The sequence below is a fragment of the Pseudonaja textilis genome, chromosome 9 (assembly GCF_049901715.1).
Source record: "Pseudonaja textilis isolate UNSWEBS1 chromosome 9, rPseTex1.2, whole genome shotgun sequence".
NCBI lineage: Eukaryota > Metazoa > Chordata > Lepidosauria > Squamata > Elapidae > Pseudonaja > Pseudonaja textilis.
Window position 1 is genome coordinate 25,444,721 of NC_141998.1, and position 21,813 is coordinate 25,466,533.

At 49.4% G+C, this 21,813-nt stretch overlaps 3 protein-coding genes and 1 long non-coding RNA gene across 8 annotated transcripts; 3 read left to right on the top strand and 1 right to left on the bottom strand.

Moving 5' to 3' along the window:
• The first annotated feature begins 373 nt into the window (after nucleotides 1-373).
• On the top strand, nucleotides 374-7,629 carry CFAP68 (cilia and flagella associated protein 68). Of its 3 annotated transcripts, XM_087939215.1 has the most exons (5): nucleotides 386-497; nucleotides 2,122-2,167; nucleotides 4,149-4,376; nucleotides 5,787-5,853; nucleotides 7,092-7,629. In XM_087939215.1, the coding sequence occupies exons 3-5, from the start codon at nucleotides 4,152-4,154 to the stop codon at nucleotides 7,268-7,270; spliced, it is 471 nt and encodes a 156-aa protein (XP_087795341.1). In that variant the 5' UTR covers nucleotides 386-497; nucleotides 2,122-2,167; nucleotides 4,149-4,151; the 3' UTR covers nucleotides 7,271-7,629. The 3 variants fall into 3 exon arrangements, with proteins under 3 accessions (XP_026564912.1, XP_087795341.1, XP_087795342.1); XM_026709127.2 differs by lacking the exon at nucleotides 2,122-2,167 and having other exon boundaries at nucleotides 374-497; XM_087939216.1 differs by lacking the exons at nucleotides 386-497; nucleotides 2,122-2,167 and adding an exon at nucleotides 2,672-2,746 and having other exon boundaries at nucleotides 4,119-4,376.
• CRYAB (crystallin alpha B) lies at nucleotides 7,532-13,980 on the bottom strand. 2 transcript variants are annotated; one of them, XM_087939214.1, is made up of 4 exons: nucleotides 13,871-13,980; nucleotides 10,733-11,134; nucleotides 9,122-9,244; nucleotides 7,532-7,901 (listed from the first exon to the last, which is right to left on the bottom strand). In XM_087939214.1, the coding sequence occupies exons 2-4, from the start codon at nucleotides 10,928-10,930 to the stop codon at nucleotides 7,698-7,700; spliced, it is 525 nt and encodes a 174-aa protein (XP_087795340.1). In that variant the 5' UTR covers nucleotides 10,931-11,134; nucleotides 13,871-13,980; the 3' UTR covers nucleotides 7,532-7,697. The 2 variants fall into 2 exon arrangements, with proteins under 2 accessions (XP_087795340.1, XP_026564911.1); XM_026709126.2 differs by lacking the exon at nucleotides 13,871-13,980 and having other exon boundaries at nucleotides 10,733-11,148.
• On the top strand, nucleotides 11,271-13,326 carry LOC148125073 (uncharacterized). Its single transcript, XR_015744697.1, has 2 exons — nucleotides 11,271-11,547; nucleotides 12,202-13,326. It is a non-coding gene; the product is annotated as an uncharacterized LOC148125073 (long non-coding RNA).
• Nucleotides 13,981-15,504: 1,524 nt separating the features above from the next.
• Nucleotides 15,505-21,813, top strand: HSPB2 (heat shock protein family B (small) member 2). Of its 2 annotated transcripts, XM_087939213.1 has the most exons (3): nucleotides 15,666-15,874; nucleotides 17,920-18,375; nucleotides 20,216-21,813. In XM_087939213.1, the coding sequence occupies exons 1-2, from the start codon at nucleotides 15,778-15,780 to the stop codon at nucleotides 18,360-18,362; spliced, it is 540 nt and encodes a 179-aa protein (XP_087795339.1). In that variant the 5' UTR covers nucleotides 15,666-15,777; the 3' UTR covers nucleotides 18,363-18,375; nucleotides 20,216-21,813. The 2 variants fall into 2 exon arrangements, with proteins under 2 accessions (XP_026564913.1, XP_087795339.1); XM_026709128.2 differs by lacking the exon at nucleotides 20,216-21,813 and having other exon boundaries at nucleotides 15,505-15,874; nucleotides 17,920-19,032.

The window sequence follows — 21,813 nt, forward strand, 5'->3', positions numbered from 1 at the left end:
TGGATTCTTCGGGAGAGGAAAGAAAAGGACAGGTTGACGCCTGGCTGGGGATGATGGGTACGGCAAGGCTACAACAGCGCCCACACCCAGCAGGAGCAATAACGGCAGCTAATCTTCCCCCTTCCCAAATTGCCTTCTGACCAACCCCCCCCCACCCCCGCTTTTTTTTTAAATATAAAACAAATTCACGGAAAGAGGAGGGGAAAAAATATGATAAAAATATTTCCAAATTATCCTCCTAAACTTCCTCCTCCTCCTCCTCCTTCCTAGCCCCGCCCCTCCCACATGGCTCCGAAGCGCGGTCGAGCGTTTTTGACGTCACTTCCGGCGCGAGCGTCTGTCTCTCTCTCTCTCTCTCTCTCTCTCTCTCCTTCCTGTCGTGCAGCTTCTGCGGTTGCCATAGGAACGGCTCTCCTTTTTTCCCCACCCCCTCGCTCCCGCCCCGCCCCTTTCTGGGCTTTCCGAGGCTTTCTGGGCGGCGGGGGCGTCTTCGGCAGGTAGGAACCGGAGGGGGGGGGTCGGGGGGGGGTCGGGGGGCTGCAATTATTTCTTTTATTGCTGCTGTCAAGGTTGTTTTCGAGGTCGGTTGGGAGGGGACGGGGTTGAGACGGTAGCCTGGTGTGCGTGGAGCCTCCGTGTTCAGGAGCAGTCTATCGTCTTTTTTTTTTTTTTTCGCTTTTTTTTGGGTGGGTGGGAAATATGTATTTCGAGCGCAGCCTAGCTGGAGAGGAGAGAGCACATTTAGCTCAAAACGAGCCACCCGTGGAAGAAAACTCTGGCTTTTTTAAAAAAAGGGGGGTGGGTGGGAGGAGGAAACCTGAAAGATAAACAAATCTTTTTTTATTTAAAAAAAAAGAAGGAAGGAAGGAGAGAGGGAAGGAAATAAAGGAATAAAGAAGGGAATAAGGGAGGGAGGGAGGGAAGAAAAGAGAAGGGGCAGAGGGAGCGAGAGAAGGAAAGAAAGGAGGGAGGGAGGAAAAGAGAGAAGGAAGGAAATAAGGAAGGAGGGAACAAGGAAGGAAGGAAAAGAGGAGGAAGGAAAGAGAGAAAGAATAAAGGAAGTTAGGGAAAGAAAGAAAAAGAAAGAAAGAGGGAAAAGAAAGGAGGAGGAAGTAAGGGAGGGAGGAAAGAAAAAGCAGGAAGGGAGGGGATGGGGTTTTAGAGCCGGAAGGTACCTCTAGAGAGCATTTAGTCCACCCTTTTCCGAGCAATGGAGGGTGAGATGCAGGGTTTTTCTAAGGGGGTGCTTCTTATAGCACCCCAAGACCCTCTCGGTGTCTGCAAAATCGAAACAAGTTGCCAGTCTATATTAAAAAATATTACAACGTATGGGGAAAAAAACAACCATCGAAGTGTATCTTATTCCGAGTAAATTACACAGGTACTTTGAGCCACCCTCTGACTGAAGGGAGGGCAAGAAATCCGCTGTCTGGAGGTGCTTGTGGGACTTTTGTGCCCCCCCACCGCAACATCAAGAGGGGGCTGGCCCCCCACTGCCACCCCTCTCCTGCCCCCCCTCTCTTCCCACTCCCTACCTTGACCATGTTTATCCAGGGACAGCTAGAGACCACTTAGACATCTCTTCACTCATGGAGGAGGAGGAGGAGCAAGAGAAAGGCAACAAGACTTAAAATAACTTTATTGAATGTACACTAATCGGCATACATTACAATGAAATTCCATTGCATGCAGCTCTCAACCACCTCCAGTATACACTGCATAAACATTGTTGTGGTTCGCCGGCAGCCGGTGCAGACAGCAGCAGAATCGGGCAGTGGGGAAGAACTGGGACCAGTCCAGGAGTCTGGACTCGGACGAGAGTCCTGCATCTGATGCAGGGATGGGGCCAGGACCATCTGGGAGTGGGGTCCTTCGGAGCCCCGAGGCAGAGGAACAAGGGGATCCTGTTCCCAATGCGCATGTGCACAGAGCCGCTAGAAGGAGAGAGAAGCTGAAACAAAAGGGGCGATTCAGGAGTAAGGTTGGGAGGTGATTGCCCCTCCCATAAGGTATAAAGGACAGGCAAAGGTAGAGGAACCTTTGCAGGAAGCAACATCATTCGTTCGGTTCAGATTCATTCTTGAAACTCTTTGTACTTCAGTTGGTTTTTTTTTTTTCTAGTTCATTTGATACTTCTGCTATTGGCAGCACTTCACAGGAAAGAAAGGTGGGTGCTTATCTCGAGGGATTGTTTGAGATTCATTACCGGCCGGGAATGAAAACAATCCCCAGCGTTGCAATAAAACAAGACTTGTTTTTAAAATAAGCGTGTGCGTAATTACAGTTTAGGATGCCTTGGTCAGAACAAACATGACAAAAAAGCCCAAATAAATAAATTAAAAAACAACAACATGAAGACACAGCAGAAAAGTCCTGCCAGGCTGGTGGGCAAAGGGACCAAGTGACTTAGTGCCCACCTCCCTTGGCAAGATGCAGTTTGGAATAAAAGCCTCTCATCCCAACTTAGGATAGTGTCATCAAGCCCTCCCCAATGACCAGGAGATTACATCACAAACTAAGCAAATTGGGGGGGTAGAGGGGGGGTTGCCTGCCCCAGGTCCCCACCCTAGCAAGGCCCTGGGCACTTTTTAAAAATCCATTGATAGCTTTCGCACCCAGGTTTCTGAGGTGCGCCATTTTTCCCCCGAGATATTCCAATTGAGAAACGGGAAAAAGTAGCAAGGAAATGTGGGATTTGGACGAGACCAGCAGTAGCAGCATCACCACTACAACTTCGGACTCCGAGGTATTTCTGGCTGCTGAGTGTCCAGATTTCTTCCCATTCCAGGCTGAAGGATTGGGGACAGTTCCCTTATTCCTCTTTAATTATTCTCTTAGCCATCCATTTGCTAACCTGGATTAAAGTGACTCCCAAGCACTTGGACAGGGGACAAAATGCAGGTAGCCTTCAGCTTACAAGTTCGTTTAGCGGCCATTCGAAGTGCCAGCGGCACTGAAAAAGGGGACTTACGGCTGTTTCTCAAAGTTATGCCCTTTGCAGCTTCCCATGGATCACGTGATCAAAATTCGGATGCTTAACAAAGGACTCGTGCTTATGACGGTCGCTGCGTCCGAGGGTCACGCAGCGCCCTTTGATGACCTTATGACGAGTGAAGTCGATGGGGAAAGCCAGAATTAGCTTCACAGCCAGGTTACTAACTCATCAACTGTCCTGATTCACTTAACACTTGTGACAAGAAGAGTCACAAAGTGGAGCGATAAAACTCACTTATCCAATGTCTCTGTGATGACCCAAAAGGGCGTGGCACAAAGGCCACACAGTCAGATAATTGGTAGGAGTCCCTTTATTACCTCCAGCTTTGCCCCCAATATCCAGGTTACCTTCTGGCTGGAGAAAAACTCCCAAGAACAGCCTTTTGACTGCAGGGAATCAAGTCCAAAACATGGTCAACACAAACTGCAACTTTTAAGTCCAATCAAACCAAACTGAGGTAATTAGGCAGGAGGCAGGAGCAAGAATTCCAGACGTGAAGGCACGGCAATAACACAACACGGTTGGGAAGACGTCAGGAACACAGATAAGCCACAACGATTCAAGATAAAGTCACTTTTGCTCCCAACAGCTGCCGCAGTTAGCATTCAGTTCTTATAAACTTTCATTCCCAGGGAATCAGGGCCCTTTCCTCCCCCGTAAGCCACGCAACCCACGTTGCTCCCTTCTCCATTCCTCCCTGCGTGCCCTAGGATGAAGAGGGGGTGGGCCTGGGTCTTCCTCTGAACTCCCTCTCCCTTGCTCTCCCTCTTCCCTGCTCTGCCCAGCCGGACTTTGCCTTTCCCCAGTTTCCTCCACAGCCAATGGAGCCACGCTCCCTGTCAGCTGTTTGTCTTCCTCCTCGGATTCAGACTCCAACAGGGGCATGACAGTCTCACTTAACAATAGAAATTGGGAGGGTCATAAGTCATGGACTACCCTATACATGTTGGTTGCCTATCACTTGAGTTTAGTAGATCGTGTGACTGTTTGGTTGTAAATGCGAGGACCAGTCATACACCGCCTTTTGGGGGGGACGGGGCATTGTTGCAGCTTTGAACGGCTGTTAAACGAACATCTGTAAGTCAAGGACCGCTTGTAAGGGCTTTTTTGATTTGCCGTACAGCCCTTGGCCTGTTTTCCTGTCTCCCGCCAGGACATGTCCCTGTCGTGCTTCTTTAACCCGCTTCATGGCTGCTTGCTCCACGCCGATGGCCACGGGGAAGTCTGGACGGACTGGAACAGCACGTCCAAGTTCTTCCAGTATGGCTGGAGGTGCACCACCAACGAGGACATGTACGCCAACAAGACCCTCTTGGGGAACTGGAACGAGGAGCGTTACGACATCCAGAAGAGGAGGCAGCTCCAACCTCTCCCTTCCCAGGTCAGGCTGTCCTTGGGACAGGATTCTCTGCTCGCTCGGGCGCCACAAAAAACCGCAAATTATCCGGTGCTGTGGGGCTTTTCTATAATTCTTTCTTCCTTGGTGCTCTCTCAGCTTGGTTCTTTCCTTGCAGACATTTCATAATATGATCAGTGCCGGAAAGGAGGTGGGTTTGTGGAGAGGAAAAGAAGGAGGGAGGAAGAGGAGGATTAGGTTTTTATAATGTTATAATTTGCAAATCTCGGAAAGCCCAATTTTTAGAACTCACACAGGGCTGGATGAGATGCGCGTTCCTTCCTGGTCATAACTCTGCATACCCTGGAGGCAGGCAGCAGCATTGAACCTACCCAGCACTTGTTTCAAACCATGGTTTGTTGAATAATGTACCCTAAGTCATGACCTTTCAAAACTAGTGTAGGTGGCGTTCATGGATGACTCTCCTGCAAAACCCAGAAAATCCACATTAAGATTTTGTGCGGTGCGAGTTCTCTTTCAGCCTAACCTATCACCCGATGGGCATAAGAAAAGGTGGAGGAAAAAGCCAGCTCTCTGGGCCTCTTATGAGACATCGGGGTCGTTAAACAACGGCCACAGAGACCATCTTTAAACATCCCTGGGCCTGCACAGCCTCCGATCTACACGAAAAGTCGCTTTAAGATATCAAGGATTCTGAAAAATGTTGTGGAACACATTTCGCCTGTTATGAGCAGGAGGTTGGACTAGAAGACCTCCAAGGCCCCTTCCAACTGACCTATTCTGTTCTATTCTATTGTTTATTCTATTCTTATTTCAATTTAATTCAATTCAATTCATACTCTATTCTTAATTCTTTTCTATTCTAATTCAATTCTTACTTCAATTCAATTCTTCTGTTCTTAATTCTATTCTTAATCCTGTTCTATTCTTATTTATAGAGTAGAGTAGAGTAGAATAGAATAGAATAGAATAGGAATAGGAATAGGAATAGGATTCTTTATTGGCCAAGTGTGATTGGACACACAAGGAATTTGTCTCGGTGCAAATGAGTGTACACAAAAGAAAAGATTCTATTATTTCTCTTCTCTTCTTAATTCTCTTCTCTTCTTATTTCTATTCCATTCCATTAATATGTTATTGTTGCGTCTTAGTTCCTCTCTTCCATTCTGGGTTATTTTCATTGTCTCCCACCCTGCGTGCCCATTTTTTGGGGGCAGCAAACTGATTGAGCTTAGCCAGGCTGACTTCTGAGCTCAGGAATGTGGAGGGGATCGTGCCACGCTCCTCATTTCCCGCTGTGCTGGCTAAAGTCCCTGAGCCCCGGGGTTCGCTCTGGGGAGGAAGCCCCCCCACTGCTTGAAGGCTGGTCTGGGGTGAACCAAGGGGCCGTCTGAAAAAAGGGCGTGCACACTGACCCTGGGCTTTCCTTTGCAGTACACGCACTATTTCGAGTCCACGTACGCGTCCGACTATTCCAAGGAAAAGCCTCGCAGATTGAGAAGTAGGTGTACGAAACTAACACGCAGGAAGAAAACACGCAGCCGGGAGAAGCCAGGGCACCTGTATTTCCTCTCCCACCTCCAAAAGAATTCCTAGCAGGAGAATCGAAATGGGACAGATACAAGCCTTGGTAGCGTGTGAGCTGAGAGACCCTTCAAGGGTTCTCAGATCAGAGTCGATATCCCAAGCCAAGAGGCGGGAGGGGGCAGGGGTGCGATTCAGCTGGTGTAACAACCGGGTTGTGCAGCAAACTCTGCGTGTGAATCTGCTGAGCTTTGAAACCAGGGTATAAAGCACAGGCTAGAACTGGGGCAAGCGGGTAGGCCCAACAGCTGATCATCGGAGCTACCGGATCGCTCAAACCGGACCAAATCGGTAGAATCCCATCCCTGGGGAGGGGACCTTAGGAGCACCCCGGCACAATCAGTGAAACACGCCCAGGGGTGCAAGGGAGCCGTTGCTCCTCCCTTTTCCCAGCGTTTTTGGGGTTGGGGGATTCCAGTTAAGCCCCCCCTCCCCCTCAGGAGCCCAAATGCTTGGGCTGGCATAAGGGTCCAGGTGTGATTTTTTTTCCAAAGCCAGGAAGATACAAAAGCAGGCAGCCAACTACAGGCAGCCCTTGACTTATCGGCTGTCCGTTGAGTGACCGTCTGAAGTTACGATGGCACTGAAAAAAGGGGACTTACGACCGTTTTTCACCCTTACGACCGATGCAGCTTTCCCCACTGTCACGGGTACAACCTTGGCCACTGATCCATAGTTGTGACAGTTGCCATGTCCCGTGTGTGTGTGTGTGTGTGTGTGTGTGTGTGTGACATGATGCCCGTCTGACAAGCGAATTTGATGGGGAGCCCGTTTGGCTTAACAACCGTGTGACTAATTTAACACTGCGGTGATTCACTTAACAACAGCGGCAAGGAAGCTGATCAAATGGGGCAAAACTCACTTAACGTCTGTCTCGCTTACCAATAGCAATTTTGGGCTCAGTTGTGGTCGTAAGTCAAGGACTACCTGCATTGAAATTCTTGCAAAGCAGGGCATACTTATTGGCCTTTCAGGCTGTCCTTTTCCTTAGGGGGATTAGTTAGGGGGAGGTCCCCTTTCGTTAGGAGGACGCCAGGCCAGGGCTGCCTTGGGCTGTTGCAAAGGGAGCCCAGTGTGTGGGTTAAGTGTTGCAACACACCCACACACCCACACGCTTTGCTTTCCTGCCTTCCCCCGCCCTCTCTGTGCTCCTAGGGGTGACGCGAGAGCCTCACTGGTTCCCCGGACACCAGCCTGAGCTGGAGCCTCCTCCGATCAAGCCCACCGCTCGGTCGTGCTACATGATCGATTACGAGCCTCCGCACGGCAGGGCAGCCTGCTCCTTGGCCGAAGGGAAGCCCAAGGAGGCAGCGGAGGCGCCGCTGAAGCAGTAGGCCGCTGCTCCAGGATCTCCTGGGGCTGGAAAATCTCTGCCAGGGAGGGGTCTCCTCGCCCCACCACCAAGATTGGAAGCGTGGCGGATGGGCAGCCGTTCCTAAAATAAAAGAAATGCCCGCCAGGAGAGTCCCCGACCCCTTCGTGTTTCCGTTTCTGGTTCCTTCCTAGTTCTGTGTGTGACTCTCTTCGCGGTTCCACAGCTGGATTAATCCCTCCATTCAGGACCGAGCCTTAGCTAAGATTGACGCGGGCGATGAAGACTGAGGGGAGAAGCTGCCCCGCTGTTTATTTGTTACTAAAGAAACTCTCGTGCCTATCTTTGCACAGGGAAATAAAGAAAGAAGAATCGATTGGCCGTTTCGGTCCCGTGAAAAGCCTTTTTTCTTTGGTATTAAAAAAAAGGGGGGGTCTCTGGGGGTCTTTTTATTTCCTTGGTCCTGGGAGGAGGGCCGATTTTTCTTCCCGCATGACAGGGATGCTGCGCTCCGGGGTTCCCTTGAGTTTCCTTGGTCCGTTCACCGTCAGGACGCCATCCGAGGAGAGGGAGGAGGTGATAGTGAGCGGGTCCACGTCGGCTGGGATTCGGTACTTCCGGTTGAACTCGCGGGCGATGAAGCCATGTTTGTCCTTTGGGGAAGACAGGGAAAGGTAGAAAAGGCATGGCACGGTCAGTTTGGGAATCGTCCTGCCGGACCCTGTTTGGTCCAGTGGTGAAAGCGGCAGTCTAGAAACTAGGAGACTGGGAGTTCTAGTCCCGCTTTGGGCATGAAAGCCAGCTGGGTGACTTTGGGTCAATCACCGGGAGACGGTGAGTTCTAGTCCCACCTTAAGGACAGGAAAACCAGCTGGGTGACTTTGGGCAGATCACCAGGAGACGGTGAGTTCTAGTCCCACCTGAAGGACAGGAAAACCGGCTGGGTGACTTTGGGCAGATCACCAGGAGACGGTGAGTTCTAGTCCCACCTTAAGGACAGGAAAACTGGCTGGGTGACTTTGGGTCGATCACTGGGAGACAATGAGTTCTAGTCCCACCTTAAGGACAGGAAAACTGGCTGGGTGACTTTGGGCAGATCATCAGGAGACGGTGAGTTCTAGTCCTGTGTTAGGCATGAAAGCCAGATGGGTGACCTTGGGCCAGTCCCTCCTCCTCCTCTCAGCCCAACCCACCTCACAGGATGGTTGTTATGGGGGAAAATAGGAAGGAGTGTTAAGTATGTTCATTGCTCTGAAGTACTTCTAGAGTAATAAAGGCAGGATATAAATCTAATGAATAAATAGATAAACTAAGCCGCATCTTGCAGCGGAAAACTTCTCTGTTCAGCCTTCCAATTTATATCCAAAGAGGCAATTGGACTTTCTGGTTTTTCTTTGGTTTCCTGTGATTTCCCTTCCTCACCATCCAGCCAGATCTGAAGAAGCTTCTTGGATGAGAAGCGAAAGGTCTTCAAAGAAGAACCAGAAAGTCCACTTGTCTCTTGGGTAAAAAAAGCACCTTTGGGACAACCTGGAGAATCTCCATAAACACTTTCCAGTTTAGGTTCCTGGGTACCAGATGAAGAGCCATCCTCTCCCTGAGGACAAGCCACCCCGAAACAGCCTGGGCAAGTACTGATCTCGCGATTAACCTCGCCTCTGGCTGGTTTGAAACGAACGAATAAGGCCGTTAATTTGGCCTCCCTCCGTGCCCTGCTGTAGGCATCGTTTGGGGATCCCTCCAGATGCAGCTATTGTGGCTGGGCGACCTCTCCGGAGTCGCTTCGGAGGGTGAGGTGAGCGACGTGTAAACTTAATCCATTTCCCCCCCTCCTGTCGCTGCACCAAACGGGCCCATCCCCAGAGAGACCCACCTGGCGTTCCTGGTGCTTTCCCTGGACTTCAATCACATCTCCCCACACTTTGACCTTCAGCTCCTCAGGAGAGAAATGCTTCACGTCCAGGCTGACGGAAAACTTGTCGTCGTCCAGATGCATCTGATTGGCCAAACAGTTCGGGGTCAGGAAAGAAGGTTTCGTAGTTATCAGGAAGCCAGGAAATCCCAGGCACCAAACACTTCGGTGTCCTGTTGGACACCTCGTTGCAAACTTTGACCCCCCAAGTTACCATCAAAACATGTACAACATAAAAGATAATGGGTCTTTAGGCCCGTTGTCAGTTTTGCAAAATTTTGCATCTTGTGGAATTTGCTGCGTTGGGTTGGTTTTGCAAATACGTTTAATCAGATCAGTGCAAAAGGAGCGGGTACATTCTCATGACATCAGAAACTTGGCTTGCTTCATCTTTAGCTCACTTTTTTTTTTGTGGTTTTGCATGATGTGTGAACCCCGCCCGCATCTTTGGTTACTTAACAAACTTAGTCCAAATCCAGAAAACCCCAGATAACCCTTATTTCTGTGATTTCTCCAATGACCAATTGCATTCCAACTTTCCACATCTTTGAAGATTCTTGTTTTTATCATCCCCACTTTTTGATTTTTCCTTTATGAGGTCCAGTTTACTTGTTTATTCATTTAAAACATCTACATAGCCGCCCATCTGACAAACAACCCTGGGCGGCTCCCAAGCCCAGATTAAAAGACCTATAAAACCACAAGGAAGCTATAAAAATAAACCAGTCAAAACATTAACCCAACCTAAGATTGCAAGCAAGGTATGGCTTGTCTTTGGAGTGGAAAATACCCAGCTGTTTTAGCTGGTGGCATGGAAGGGAGCGATGCACCTGCCTGCCTCTGAACAGAAGAGACAGAAACCATGTTCATTACACAAAGAAGTGACTCCTCAGTACAACAGAAGAATTACTGCCTCCTGGTCATGGCCAGCTGGGATGGTGGAAATTGTGGGTGAGCCTGTCTCCACAGAAACTAACAGAGACACCCCAAATTAAGAGGCTTTCGCCATGGAGCCCCCACACCCTCAGTCTAACTGCAGGCAAACCTCACCGCAGCCAAGAGAGCAACCTACGTGGCTTGGGACCAGACTAGCTGAAGGACCATCTCTTCCCAGTTACGTCCATTGACCCATAAGGAACGGGGGAGGCAAGAGATGGTCTCTTTAAGGAGGTCCATCTGGTGGGACCAAGAAGAAGGGCCTTCTCTGTGGTGGCTCCTTCCCTGTGGAAGCGTCATCATTGTCATCCTTGCAGAAATATATTTGGCTTCGCTTTGGCACTCAAAGAGGCCCTGCAGATGTGGTTTTGCCATCACGCCTAGGGAGCTGGGGGTGGCATGGAGCCCCTCAAGTGGCTGGTCTGATCGTTGTCACTCTGTGTGTGTGTGTGTGTGCGTGTGGGTATGTGTGGGGTGGAGAGTTTATTGGGTTTCGTCTGGAGGTCTTGTAAGCTCCTGGAGTCAACCTGAGTGAGTTGGGGCCGCCGTATAAATTTTCTTCATGCAATAAATGCATAAGCGGTCAGCAGGTGACCTCCGTGGGCACCCTGGCATCAGCGCGAGGGGGAGGGTTACCTTGGGCAGTCCGTTGTCTATCCACCCGGCGTTCCGGAAGGCGAAGGGCCTCCCCAGGAAGGAGCCCAGGGGCCAGCCGCCTGCGAAGAGTTCGGACTCCACGAAGGGCTCCCCGAAATGCTGGCTGAAGACGGGGCTGGGCGAGGGGCCGGGGAAGAGCCGTCTGCGGAAGAAGGGGTGGTGGATGGTGACGTCCATCTCTCTCCCGTCCCCCCCAAGAAAGCGGGGTCCCCCGGTGGCAGTGCAGACGGGCGAGCCAAGCGCCTGGCTTTATATGCTTGCCCGGTGCCAGGCACTGCTGGCTAAATCCCTCCAAGCCATGAGGTCAGAGAGGCCTGATCCTGCTCTTCGGCTTGCGTCGGCCGGCCATTGGCTGAGGGGCTGGCAGAGGCGTCTCAGTGCCTGCATGGCGGACGGAAAAGAACACAGTGAAATTCTAGCTGGTCAGCAGAAACGGCTTCTCTTCCCACCCCACCCCCACCCGTCCTGTCTCTGGACAAGACAAGAAAAAAGAAAGGCTCAGCCAGCGTGATCCGCATTCCTGCTCCTTTGGTCACTGGCACGAATCCTGCCTTGACTATCTTTGTCTCGGAAAGAGTGCAGGGGAGCTGGCACCAGGCTGGCATTCGGTCATCTGGCCCACAACAGCCTCCTTCTCCTCCCGGGCTGAATGGCCAGGGGAAGAGACTCGGGACCTCACACCCTCCCCGGGGGGAGTTGAGTCATCTTGGCCCGAGGAAAGGAAGAGCTGCCGAGGGTGGCAGATGAGGTCACCCCCGTAACACGTGAGGATGATGGCCCTGGGGTTAGAGAAGGTAAGGGAAAGGGGGAAGAGAAAGGAAAGGAAGGGTCACCCTCCAAATATTTAACATCTGTTGTGAATGTCGCAGCAAAAGGGTAAACAATCAAGCGGTCTTGGGATGTTGCAAAGACTTTGGGTGGTAGTTAGACGTTGGGTTCAATGGATCCAAAACTATTTCCTTCCTTCCTTTCCTTTTCTTTCCTTACTTCCTTCACTTCCCTTCCTTTCCTTTCTTCCCTTCCTCTCTTCCCTTCCTTCCCTTCCTTCCTTCATTTCCTTCTATTTCCCTTCCTTCCTTCCCTTCCCTTCCTTTCTTCCTCCCTTCCTCCATTTTCCTTTCCTTCCTTCTCTTCCTTCCCTTTCCTTCTTCCCTTCCTTCCTTTCCTTTTTCTCTCTCCTTCCCTTCCCTTCCCTTCCCTTCCCTTCCCTTTCTTCCTTCAATTTTCCCTTCCTTCCTCTCCTTTTCTCCCTTCTTCTCTGACTGCCTTTCTTCTTCTCTCTTCCTTTCTTCCTTCCTCATTCCGCCCTCTTCCTCTTGCAGACCCCTGGCTTCACCAGAAGGCTTCGGACACAGCCTGGGTCATTTGTTTCGGCCTTGGGGACCGTGGAGAGGTTGTTTCCTCTACCTCACCCCTGAGCCAAATGTTGTTGTTGTTGTTTTTAATAGGACGGTGAGATAGAAGAGACGAATCATTTTTCCCACTGGGTTAAATTTAAACCTCTGTGCTCAGCTCCTACGTCAGGCTCCTGCCAGTCATGACGGCACCTCCCACTGAGTATGCCATGAATGTGGTTGGACCAGTTTCCCACGTCTCGCCTTCGTTTCCTCTTTCTTCACCCCCAACTACGTGGGGGTGTAAGCGCTGCCACGCCTTTTACCCCCGAGAGCCGAGAGTTCCTCCTTGCCGGATCTGGATTCATCCTTGCTGAGTCTGAATTACCCCGCATCGCAAGAACACCTTGATGCCAGGCGCTGAGAAGAGGCTGAATTAAATACGGCTTCCTTTGTCGTCAGATGCTGGCGGACTCAGAGCAATGGGCTCCACTCTGCAGCTCCCAGAGTAATTAGTAGTTCTTGGAAATAAGATCCTGGGATCACAAAGAAAGCGATGGGCATCTGAATAGAGGACCTGTCCATGGTTACTTGGAAATATGACCTGTTCCCTATGTCAGGACTCGCAACAAATCCACCACCGTTCAAATCATAAGTCTGTAGTCGCATCTCTCAGAATAAAAAAAAAATTGATTTATTAGGAGTGGCCATGTTGGTGTTAACTTGATGCAGCTGACACTAAAATACATCATTCATTTCCCCCTTGACCCTGGTCTTCCCCCCATCCCCTGGATGTATATTCTCCAATGGGACACATCCATAGCCAAGAGTCATCCATCATGCTCTCCAGTAACATTCTTGTGTGCCAAAATACTCCTTTGGTCTTTTATTCGCCATCCTAGTCGATTCCTGTCCTGGTGTTGTTTCATTCGACAAAGAACATCTGAGTAGGCCTGCATCCAGTCTCAGCAATAAATGGGCCTATTTATATGCAACGGTGAGGCCAATAAACACAATGTTGTGAAACTGTGAAAGGGTGGAGTGGACATTTAGCACCATTTGGTTAGCACTCTGAACATTTGAAAACCAAAACCAAAACCAAGAAGTTTCCAAAACTTTATGCAGGATAAGTTCCGAATTTACTTTTCAGGAGCCCTTTGAAATAAAGAAAGCTATGGTGTATTATTGAAAACTGTTATGGCAATAAAACCCTAAGATTATTCCTGGACAGGTAATAAAGTTTCCAGATGCAGTCACTGGCTGTCCGTAGTTGGGTGGGAGCAGTGAAGGTTTGCAGCCTGTAAGGAAGATTTATTTTTATTTATTTGTCAATTGCTTACAAGCAATAGGTATAAGTATAAACATGAGTAAGAATACAGGAAATAGGTACGAAGAAATGGGGACAATAGGACAGGGACGGTAGGCACCAAGACGTGGGAATCTTGACAAAAAAAGGGAATATTTTTGAAATATTTGAAATGCTGAAATATAGAACATCTGGAAGTGAATCAGATAGACATTTCTCTGATTCAGTGACATATAAGGAGGAGGAAGAGGAGGGAACGGTGGAGCCCCGTCAGGCTTGTAAAATTCTGCTATTACTGCCCATCTCATTACCGGTAAATGTAGCTTTCGCTTGCTTGTGACGTCAATTCCTTCTCCTCCGACTGCAGCAGAATTCAAGTGGGAGGAAAAACCTCATCGATCGCATTCATGCCACACACTAATTCCTAATCAGCAACAAACTAATGGTATAAGGGTAGCGCACAACACAACCACCTACCAGTCATAAGTAGTGGATGTGCGCTGTACCCAAGACTGAGATACGGTTAGTGTGTTGTTCCATGTGCCATACGTCCAGGATCTCTGGAGCTTTTCCGTGACAGCCGTGATCAGATGCCACCGAAGCCAGCCGAATGCCTGGTCTCTAGGGCAGAGGCAGCGGAGCAGAAGCAGCGGCAAAGTAGACAGATAGGCTCCAGTCTCCAATTTCACTGTGTGTAAACAAGGGGCATCTGTTACCCCAAAAGATGTGCAAGGAGTTTCTGGTTTCTGGGCACCAGCATCGGTTAAAATCCACAGAGTTTAAACACTGGTATTAAATAGGTTCCACATACGGATAGATAATATGACTAAGCTGTCGTTAGTATAGATTTAAATCTATACATTACACATTCCTTGGTTTATAGTGCTATCTCTACAAACACACACACACACCGCAACATTGCTTGTCAAATCTGGAAGGCTTTCTGCCGCCTCTTCCTTTTCTTCCATTCTCTTTTAGCTCTTCTATATTTTATGTATTTGCACGGATAGTAAGCTTGTTTCGAGTGGAGAGGCCTCGGCTGCTGTGCCAGAACACAATTCCCTTGTGAGGCCATCGTTGTGGCTTTGCACAAAGCCGCCATGGGTTGGGTTGGGTTTTTTAATTTCTTTGTTCCATGGTGTCTTCGGCCAATGGCGGTGAAGCGAGCCAGGGCTTCGGGCGATGGCCAAACCCAGCTCAGTCTCTCTGCAGGGCTACAGGTGGTGGTGCATGAAGCACGTGGGAAACCCGCCGTTGCGCGCATTTGGGAGGTCAGGTCTAGCGCGTTCGAGAAACCCTAAAGCCGTTTGATCAACGGACTGCATGATGCCAAGGAAGGAAACAGCCCAGCCTGTGCGGGATTGTCTGTCCCTCACCTCAAGTTGGGTGTGAAAGTACCCAGGGATTTTTGCACACTTCTGCGTGGGAAGAGCTCCCTAATTAAGCTTCATCCCCTTAACCAGGGGTGGGATGCAAATATTTTGACTACCGGTTCTGTGGGCATGGCTAGGTGGTCGTGGCCACCTGACTGGGTGGGTGTGCCTTTTTATTTTTTGCAGCATAAACCCCCTCCCCCACGCTCCATTTTTTTGGCCTCCTGGACTTCAGGCAAGCCTCCTCGGGAGCAAAAAACAGAGCGCAGCACACGCACACCCCGTGCACGCTCCTTTTTGCCTCCCGGGCATCAGGGAAGCCACCTGGGCGAAGCAGTAAGACAGCGAGGGGGATCCTGGCACAGCCGATTGTCAGGAGGAAAAAGAAATACCTCAAGGAGCGACTGGGCGGGGGAGAATGCCGTCAGCGATGTCGTGCATGCGCGATAAGGACTGACTAGGCGGGGAGGGGAGGAGCCGGCAGAGAGGGGCAGGGTCAGCCAGGGACACGATTTGCGGGTTCACTGAACTGCGCAGAATTGTAGCAACCGGTTCTATAGAACCGGTCCGAACCGGTAGAATTCCACCCCCTGCCCTTAACCTGGATGGTGGCAGCAACAACCCTAATGAGACCAGCCAGGCAGCATCTCAAGGCAGCTGCTGTCTGGTTTGAAATCCAGGAGTCACATGTGATCACCCCGTTTCCCCCAAGACGCTGCTGGTCCAAGAGGCTAGAAGCCACCCGACCCACAACGTCAGGGGCATCGCTCACCCCCAGTCGGTGTTCTCCTTGGGGAAGGAGGGTTTTTTTTTTTTGCAGAGCCACGAGCATCCGGCCCTCCCTGGGGGCTCAGCACGGCACGACCCCGCCTGTCTATTTCGGTCCATCTTTTTATCGCTTCCTCTCCCCACCCCAGTGGAATTTGCTTGATCCAAGGGTCCAGCTGGCCAGCTGCAAGCTTCCGAAGGAAGGCGTTGGAGAGCGAGGACATTCACGGCAGTTTTCTCACTATGGCTCAGCAACACAGCCTGCCCCACGCCTACCCCATGAGCCCGGAATGCGAGTTTGCTAACCCCAGCAAAATCTATGACCAGAATTTTGGAGAAGGTGAGTTGGGCAGGGACACCCTCTCTCAACCTTCCAGGTTGCAGGTTCCAGGTGTTTCCCGCTCTGGGATGGAGGGACCTTCCCGGAATAGTTAACCTGGGGTGCATTTCTCCCGCTCCCCATTCCAGTGTGCTAAAAAGTGCATCACGAGCCTCGTATGGCGGGAGTTGGATCTTTCCCAGGCCTTGGTTGTGTGGCTATGTAGACGAAAAGCGGGAGGTGATATTGGGCTCAGCAACCACTCTTATCGACTTATGGGCGATCCTATGTTTGGAAAGTTTGGGAAAGTTCTGGATCAGTTTGGGTTTATTTTTTTGGAGGAAGCCCTGCAGGGCATCCTACCACGGTCAGTGCTGTGTGTGTGTGTGTGTCTGTGTGTGTGTGTAGAGGGACAAATTTGGCAGGGAGGCAATGCTTCATTCTGGAGATCCCAGCCTTGTAAGGTGGGCCAGTTGTCCATCAGTAACTCTGTTTCGTAGGTGATTAGGACACACTTAGAAATTCCTTCTTTGCTGTAAAGTTTGTGGTTTTTTTTTTTTTTTATCACGCTGCCGGTTGTGTTTCACAGACTCATCGGATAGGGAAGCTTATCCTCCCTGCGTCTCTCGTCCCAAAGCTTCGCAAAGACGGAAGAGTTTTTCCAAGGGAAAGAGCTTGGCTTTGCCTTGATTCTTTGAAAGTTGGAAGGGTTCCCTTGAGGCCATTGAGCCCAACCCCTCCCCGCCGCTCAAGGCAGACAGACCCAAATGAAAATCTTTCCAACAGCTGGTCCTTTCTCTTCCACTTCTACAGGAAGGAGAGAACTCGCCGCTTTTGGTTCTCTCGTCGAATTCCTGAGGGGCCGGGAAGGTTGCTTGCCAGCCTGCCTTTCGGTGGTTAATTTGGATGCTTGTGGCAACGTTCTTTAATGATAGAGAGATTTGCTTTTCATTACTTGATTTTAGCTGCTGCCCAACTCCGGCCAGCTCACGATAGAGTAAAAATGCGATCGAAAGAGGAACGAAGTAAATAAAAGACCCAAAGTAAATAAAGGACGAAGGAAAATAAGTATTCTGAGAGCACGAGGGTGACGAAGATCTGTTTGCAAAGATTTAGATTTCTCCTTGGTGAGAAGCTAATAATAATCTCCATCTGGCTGTAGACAAGGAGATGTTTTTGCCCGGTTCTCCCCTCCCTGCCTTGTCCCTCCCCTTCCCTGGCACGAATTGAGCTGGTGGAATGCAGTCGGCTGGCACGAAGATGGAGCTTTTGGAGAGAAAACCAAAAACGCTGCTGCTGCTGCTGCTGCTGCTGGCAGGCGACTTTGGGAAGCCCACTTAAGCGCCCCGAAGCCCAGCTGGCACGCGAGGCTGAAACGCCCCTGGAAGGAATGCAGAGGCAGCCATCAGATCCGCCAGACACCCCCTGCTCCCAGCCCCATCGGGCAGCCTGCAGGGGATGGAGCTCTTCGCGTGAACCGGTGGAACAACTGTCTTGCACAAGCAGGGGGGGTGGGGGTGTCTTTTGTGCCCCAGCTAACCGTGCCAGGACCTCCCGGCGTATCCGGGATGGAGCCCACTTGGGGAAGAAGTTTCTCCTTAATTCCAGGTTGCTTCTCTCCTTGTTTAATTTCCATCCATGGCTTCTTGTTCTGCCTTCGGGCGCTTTGGAAAATTAGTTGACCCCGTCTTCTTTCATACCGCTTTCATACCGCTCCTTGTAACCTTCAGAAATTAAAATCCTTTGATTTCTCTCACGGGTTCCTCCCCCTGCTCAAAATTGCTTTCTCTCATCCCCCACTGCTTTTTCAGCCATAAAGTAATAAACAAACTATAACCCATAGAATATCTGTAGCTCAGGTCTGAAATGAGGGGTCCTTGGTGCACTGAGCTTGTTTTTTTTCTTTTCTTGCAGATGTTTCATGATCCAAGCACCATGCACTACACTGATAATGTTCCCTAGCTGGGTCGTGAAATGTCTGCAAGGAAACAACTGAGCTCAGAGAGCACCAAGATCCCCTTATAAACCATCATTTATGTTAAGCCACGACTCTTTGTTTCTTCTAGGCCTTTCCCCTGGAGACATTCTGGCTCCAACCTTGTACCACGGTTACTATATCAGGCCCAGGATTAACAAACAGCTGGAACGTGGGATTTCAGAGGTCACCCTCAATGAACACAAATTCCAGGTTTTCCTTGACGTCTGTCAGTTCACCCCCGATGAAATCGCCGTCCGCACTGTGGACAACCTCCTGGAGGTGACAGCCCAGCATCCTCAGAAGGTCGACCGACATGGATTCATCTCCCGTGAATTCACCCGGACCTACATCCTCCCCTTGGATGTCGATCCTTTCTCGGTCAAAGCTACCGTGACCCATGATGGCATCCTGAGCATTGAGGTCCGGCGGACGGGGAAGGCACTGAAGGCCAAAGTCAACGAGGTGGAAGTCACCTGGCAAGGACCACCTGAAAGGAAAGAAGGAAGTCCAGGAAAGACCTCAGATCCCTAAAACACCCTTCTAGGTAGGATGACCTGGTTTTGGGCTAGATTGAGTCGGTGAGAAAGTAGTCTTTCCTGGATGCGAAAAGGCCATATCCAGTTCTCCTTGGCCTCATCTCCTCCTCCCCAAATATCTAGGGCTTTCATTCCAAGAAGCTTTTCCCACAAGGTCTTCAGAGCTACAGCTTGCCTTTTCAGATGTCTTCTAACCCTCCTTTCATCAAAATATAATTCCCAGGATTGAGAGTGAAGGCCACTGCACCAGTTTGAAACCTGTGGTATGGGTAAACCAAATTCCTTTTCGTTTTTTTTCATTTTCAAGGGGGTGCCATAATTCCTACCCGTTTTTCTGCTCATGGGCCTCTTTAGGAGGATGGGAGTTGTCCGAAGCATTTGGAAGACCACTAGATTGGAGAAGATGGCACTCGCAATGTTGCTGGCATTAAGACCCTCTCAAATGGTTCAACCTTATTTTCCTTACTGAAGAATTAATCGGTTGCCCTGTTGAGATGGGCTTAGTTTAACAGTCCATCATAATTCTCTCCCTTTTTCAAAGGATCAGCCCTTTTTATTTCGGAATTCTGTAAAGCTTTATTTACCACCCTTTCTTTTGTTCTTGGCTGCTTTCACTCATCTGTTGATGATTAAATGAGATTTTAAAATAAAAATAAAGCAAAGAACCCGTTTCCAGAACTATTCATGAATCATAACTTGGAAGGGGAAATTAAATAAATAAATAAATGTAAACAGTTAAACACAGATACAATTTAAATCAAACCTTTATTATCAATGTACAACATGCGTACAATGAAATTCACCTAACTCTAGATTAGTTCGCTAAAATTTCCATCCAATAAACTTTTCCTATCATGCGACTATTGATAAAAAGCATTTTTTTCCTGTCTCTATTAACGATTAACTTTGATAAGCTGCATAATACGTATATTACTCGATACTGATTATGTTTAGCCGATCCAGTGAATCATAAGGGTTACAAATTAGTTATGTTCAGCCTACTAGGCTAAAATTTGGCTGGCAAGTTTGCCATTCCCTGCTTCAGCTGAAGAGTTTCTGGGTTCCTAAAGAAGTTTTAAGAGAGTATTATGCCTGTTGTTTCTCTTATAAGCTCCGATTTAAACATTTCTAAACCATTTCAAACCATGGTTCCTTGAAGACCAACAAGCCAGGGTCAAGCCATTCAGATATATATATGATGGTTTATCCTGCAAGTCCTTGGTCAGCATAGCTGTCCCTGCAGATGGAAGGGACCACATAGGCACAATTGTGCAATATGTATTAGACATCCAGATAATCCTTGACTTACAACCACAATTGAACCTTCTTGCTAAGCAAGACAGCTGTTAAGTCAATTTTGCTTTATCTTACGGCCATCCTTGCCATAGTTGTTAATCGAATCACTGCAATTATTCAGTTAATAACATTGTTGTGAAGTGAATCTGGCTTCCCCATTGACTTTGCTCGATCATGCGACCATGGGGAACGCCTGAACGGTCGTTAAGTGTGAAAAATGGTCATAAGTCACTTTTTTCAATGCCGTTTTAACCTCGAACGGCCACTAAACAAGTGGATCGAAAGCCAAGGATTACATCACTGTGGGAATTGTGTTTTTTGTGGGGCCTATGATCTTTGGGTTCGCACTTCCTGTGCCTCCCCATAAACCAGATTGTGATCTGGGGTTTTCTCTCCGTGTCGAGCGCATAGCAATCACAGACCCAAACTGTTGGAGCGACTTGGGGTTTTTGATGGTCTGGAGATTCAAAGGCCACTAGCTTATTTTCAGAGGGGGTGTGAACAATCTGCGGCTGGAGGGGCCCATCCAACTCACAGCTGTTTGTGTTTCAGTGCGATGAGAAAACAACCAGCCGTAAAGCCACAACCGGAAAGAAAGCACACCTGAGTTGCAGCCGCTGACCCACGGAATTCAGAAAGCTCATCCAATCACAACTCCGGCTGTGCAGAACCTGTCTGCAGTGCTGGATTCTAATTCTATTTGTGGTGCTTTATTTTAACATTTTTTTTAAAAAAAAAACTACCTTGTCCACTTTTGGACTTTCTGGGCGGGGGTTGAAGTGCGACGCTGATTGGAGCCCAAATGGACCTCTCTAATCATGGGAACATCTTCAGAAGAAGGTTTCCTGCTGGCTGTCAGAACCTCAAATGGGTTTTCACAAGTTTTAACAATCATCTAGGTCACCCTTGTTCCCTTTGATTCCAAGAGCAACACACTCGGTTTACCAGCTTTGTCCTGACAAAAATCTTGGCAGAGACAAATTGGAAAGACAAGGAAATTGGATCTCCAGAGAGTGAATGACAGGAGCCAGAATTTGGACCTGTTGTCTGTTGGTTGAAATTCAACGTGTTCCTGCTAAGAACGGCATTTGGGACAAGGCTAAACATTTGCGCCGCTGGTTAAACTATTCGCCATAAATTGGACTTTGCTTTCCCGAGGTCCCACGTCTTCCCGGACTCCAGACATTCCTGTGATCTGTTCTTCCACGGCTTGGCATAATGCCTTCTCCCATTGGCGCCCAATGATGGCTGACCTCTCATCTCCCACATGGACCTCCAGCCTCCACTCCACCCCCCCAAAAAAATCTCAGGGATTACCTTTGAATACCTGCACAAAAAGCACAAAAACGCACCCGAGGGCACTCTTCAGCGGGGGCTCTTTCTGTGCCCAGAGACATGTTATGAAAAGGGAATGTGATCCGGCAGCCAGGACTGGCTTGGTGGCTCAGGGAGGGGTGTGGGGAAGGAGTGTTGTTGAGAAAGCTTTTGTGTTTCTGCACTGGAGCTGAAAAGCGACTCCAGGGACACAAACCACAATGCCCCTGTCGGAGTCTGAATCCAGAGTCTGAATCCGAGGAGAAAGACAAACAGCTGATGAAGCGGCTCTGTTGGCTGTGGAGGAAACTGGGGAAGGGCAAAGTCCGGCTGGGCAGAGCAGGGAAGAGGTAGAACAAGGGAGAGGGAGGTCAGAGGAAGACCCAGGCCCATCCCCTCTTCATCCTAGGGCACGCAGGGAGGAACGGAGAAAAGAGCAACGTACGTTGTGTGGCTTACGGGGAAGGAAAGGGCCCTGATTCCCTTCATTAACCACACCTGAGAATGAGAGTTTAAAAGAGATGCATGCAGAGTGCGGCGTACGCTGGGACAAAACGTGAGTTTATCTTGTGTTCACTTCGGTTATCTGCATTCCTGGCATCTTCCTGGCATCATGTTAAGTTATTGCCGTGCCTTCACATCTGGAATTTCTGCTAGACTAATTACTTCATCTTGCCTTGATTGGATTTATAGTTACAGTTTTTGTTGACCATGTTTTAGACTTGATTCTCTGCAGCCCAAGGGTGTTCCTGGGAGAGTTTTTCTCCAGACCAGATGGTAACCAGGACATTGGGGGCAAAGATGGAGCTAATAAAGGGACTCCTACAGTTTATCTG